The sequence below is a fragment of the Cebus imitator genome, unplaced genomic scaffold (genome assembly GCF_001604975.1).
Source record: "Cebus imitator isolate Cc_AM_T3 unplaced genomic scaffold, Cebus_imitator-1.0 Scaffold319, whole genome shotgun sequence".
Classification (NCBI taxonomy): domain Eukaryota; kingdom Metazoa; phylum Chordata; class Mammalia; order Primates; family Cebidae; genus Cebus; species Cebus imitator.
The window spans coordinates 686,824-690,824 of record NW_016107634.1 but is presented as its reverse complement, the minus strand read 5'-3'; the positions used below and the strand labels follow the sequence as shown (position 1 = coordinate 690,824).

The 4,001-nt window shown below is 39.4% G+C and overlaps 1 protein-coding gene across 1 annotated transcript in view; it reads left to right on the top strand.

Moving 5' to 3' along the window:
• The first annotated feature begins 497 nt into the window (after positions 1-497).
• Positions 498-4,001, top strand: part of AKR1D1 (aldo-keto reductase family 1 member D1) — a 44,696-nt gene continuing 41,192 nt past the window's right edge. Inside the window, exon 1 of the mRNA XM_017504294.2 lies at positions 498-680. Within this exon, the coding sequence (XP_017359783.1) occupies positions 588-680 (93 nt within the window). The 5' untranslated portion in view covers positions 498-587. The remainder of the gene's footprint in view (positions 681-4,001) is intronic.

Below are 4,001 nucleotides of genomic sequence, written 5' to 3'. Positions count from 1 at the left end.
AATCATGGCAGAAGGCAAAGGAGGAGCAAAGGCACATCTTACGTGGCAGCAGACAAGAAAGCATGTGCAGCAGAACTGTCCTTAAAAAAATCATCAGATCTCATGTGACTTATTCACTATCATGAGAACAGCCCAGGAAAAACACACTCCGATGATTCAATTCCCTCCCACCGAGTCTCTCCCATGACACATGGGGATTATCAGAGCTACAATTCAAGATGAGATTTGGATGGGAACACAGCCAAACCATATCAGTTTGTTATTTGCCAACAAATGCATCCTAACTGATAGAGGCCAGATAGATTTGTTTCTTTTTGTTTTTTCAATATTTTGTTGCAAAGAAGTAAGTGTAAGCTCTCAATACATTATGTTTTACAAGCCTCTGTTGAAGTTCAAAGGACAAACATGCTCAGGATTTCCAGGAAAATCTAGAAAAACAACAGGTTGAGAAATAGATCTATTAATATCCCTTCCCTCTGCTCCTCCCTCTGGCCTTCTTTTTATTGACTGAATAGGCCCTAGGACACCTCTTCAAAAAGACTCCTTGGTGTTCAAAATCACTCCTGCAATCAGATTCTCTCTTCACAATGGATCTCAGTGCTGCGAGTCATCGCATACCTCTAAGTGACGGAAACAGCATTCCCATAATCGGACTTGGTACCTACTCAGAACCTAGATCAGTAAGCTTACCTTTTCTCTCTTTGCTTGTTTCTTTTAACATTTGCCTACAGCATAATCTACAATTTACTTTAAGCAGATCTCATTGACTTACTTTTTGTACAAATGCAAGCAACCTCAATTTGTAATAATGAAAGGACTACTATTTACTGAATGGGTATTGAGCCAAAGATTAAACTAAATCAATTCATGATTAAAAATTAGTTTGGATTTGAGAATGACAACTTTCTGCTTCCTTTACTGAAATTTAGCTAAATGCTGATTACAAGAGTGAACTGAGCCACATGAAATTTGTGTGTTTATGACTTGTGTTTTTTTTTATGTCAGGTAATTTTTAGTTTAGTCTAACAAACATCTAGTGAAGACTTGCCATACACTAAGCACTAGGTGATAGAAATGTCATATATAAAGAAAACAGTGTCTCTGTTATCTAGGATTAAAAATCAAATAGAGGGGGTAGATTCTTTACAACCAATTGTAGAACAAGAAAGATAACTATAAATTCTATTCTAGAACTCTCTGTAAACAGTCTCTGAAAGCATATGTATTAGTCCATTCTCATGCTGCTATTAAAGACATACCCTAGAGACTGGGTAATTTATAAAGGAAAGAAGTTTAATACTCACAGTTCATCATGGCTGGGGATACCTCAGGGAACTTATAATCATGGCAGAAGGGGAAGAAAACACATTCTTCTTTATATGGCAGCAGCAAGGAGAAGTGCTGAGCCAAAGGGGAAAAGCCCCTTATAAAACCATCAGATCTCATGAGAATTCACTCACTATCACAAGAACAACATGGAGATAACTGCCCCCAGGATTCAACTACCTCCTAGCAGGTCCCTCCTACAACATGTGAGGATTATGGGAAATACAATTCAAGATGAGATTTGGGTGGAGACACAGCTACATGGAGAGTGTCTGCTAGGGCAGTATGGAAGGGAGATGTGGGGTCAGAGGCCACACACGGAGTCCCCGTTGAGGCACTTCCTAGTGAAGCTATGAGAAGAGGGCTACTATCCTCCAGAGTCCAGAATGATAGATCCACCGATAGCTTGCACAGTACACCTAGAAAAGCCATAGGCACTCAACACCAGCTTGTGAAAGCAGCTGGAAGTGGGGTTATATCCTGCAAAGCCACAGAAGTGGAGCTGCCCAAGGCTGTAGGAGCCCACCTCTTGCATCAGCATGACTTGCTCCAGAACCCGACAGGTTTACATTGTAATTCTCCATCTGGAGCTTACCATAAACTCCATGCCACATGTAAACAATAGGGCCTGCTGCGTCATATGGCCCAAGTGGCAGGTATGCTTGTGGGAAAGTCTGGACCTTCTCCTGAGCCCTTTCGCATTCTGGACCTACTGAAAGCTGGTGTATTCATGTCACTCAGTAAATGGGTAGGAACAGTACTGCAAGTGTGGAATATGCTGCCTCTGGAGCCTGAGGATGGCTTCTGGGCAGTGTGCTTCCTTCTTAATGCATTTCCTAGTACACAGCCATACCTATGACTTTATCTTGAAAGAACTTCCATCAGCCTCCCAAGATCAGACATTTTTCTCACTTCTTCCATCTAATTGCTACTCAATACCAAATTATTCTTATTAATAAAAGATAGAGTATAGTACTGAAATGAATACATATTGTAGGAAAATATTTTTAAAACATTTTTTAACTTAGAAGAGGTAAAATAGGACCTTCAAAATTATGTTGGTAATTTACAAAATTTCTAAGTAATGTCATAACTTTATGTTTATAACTATTCCTGTGGTTGGAACTGCTTTTGTAATCAAGCGTTTGTTTAAAAAAATATGTGAATCCCAGCCAAAAAAAAAAAAAAATAGCCTTCCAACAATCCATTCTTCTTCTTTTTTTAAATTCATAATAGAGACAAGGTCTCACTGTGTTGCCCAGGCTGGTCTCAAATTCCTGGACTCAAGCAACCCTCCCAAATCAACCTTCAGAATTGCTGGGATTATAGGCATGAGCCACTGTGCCCCGCCCAGTAATCCATGCTGACTGCTTTGCTTTGTGTAAACTACGCAATGCGCTTGTTGGCTGCCTATCTAACTTGCCTTTACGGTAGGGTTGCCAGGTTTAGCAACTAAAAATACAAGATGTCCAGGTAAATTTGAACTTCAGATGAACAATGAATAATATTTAAATATAAGCATGTTCCATCCCATTTGATATTTGGGAGATGCATATACAACAAAGTCTTGCCCATCAAATTTAACCGAGCTTCCTGTATGTTGCCTGAAAACTCTAGGGATTTCATATCTAATTAATGATCTTTTTAAATTAAATGTTTATTTTTTAAACTATAAGTTTTGGGGTACATGTGCCAAATGTGCAGGTTTGTTACAAAGGTATACACGTGCCATGATGGTTTGCTGCACCCCATCAACCCGTCATCTAGATTAGGTATTTTTCCTAATGCTGTCCCTCCCCTAATCCCCCAACTCTTCAACAGCCCTCAGTGTGTCATGTTCCCCTCCCTATGTTCATGTGTTCTCATTGTTTAACTCCCACTTATGAGTGGAAATATGTGGTGTTTGGTTTTCTGTTCTTGTGTTACTTTGCTGAGAATGATGGTTTCCAGCTTCATCCATGTCCCTGCAAAGGATATGAACTCATCCTTTTTATGGCTGCATAGTATTCCATGGTGTGTATGTGCCACATTTTCTTTATCCAGTCTATCTTTGACGGGTATGTGGGTTGGTTCCAAGTTTTCACTATTGTGAACAGTGCCCCAATAAACATATTGCACATGTGTTTTTATACTAGGATGGTTTACAATCCTTTGGATATATATCCAGTAATTGAATTGCTGGGTCAAATGATATTTCTAGTTCTAGATCCTTGAGGAATTGCCACACTGTTTTCCACAATGGTTGAACTAATTCACATTCCCACCAACAGTGTAAAAGTGTTCCTATTTCTCCACATCCTCTCCAGCATCTGTTATTTCCTGACTTTTTAATGATCGCCATTCTAACTGGTGTGAGATGGTATCTCAATGTGATTTTGATTTGCATTTCTCTAATGACCAGTGATGACAAGCTTTTTTTCATATGTTTGTTGCCCACATAAATGTCTTCTTTTGAGAAGTGTCTGTTCACATATTTTGTGCATCTATTGAGATAATCATGTGGTTTTTGTCATTGGTTCTGCTTATGTGATGGATTATGTTGATTTGTGTATGTTGAACCAGACTTGCATCCCAGGGATGAAGCCAACTTGGTCACGATGGATAAGCTTCTTGATGTGCTGCTGGATTTGGGTTGCCAGTATTTTACGGAGGGTTTCACATCAATGTTCATTGGG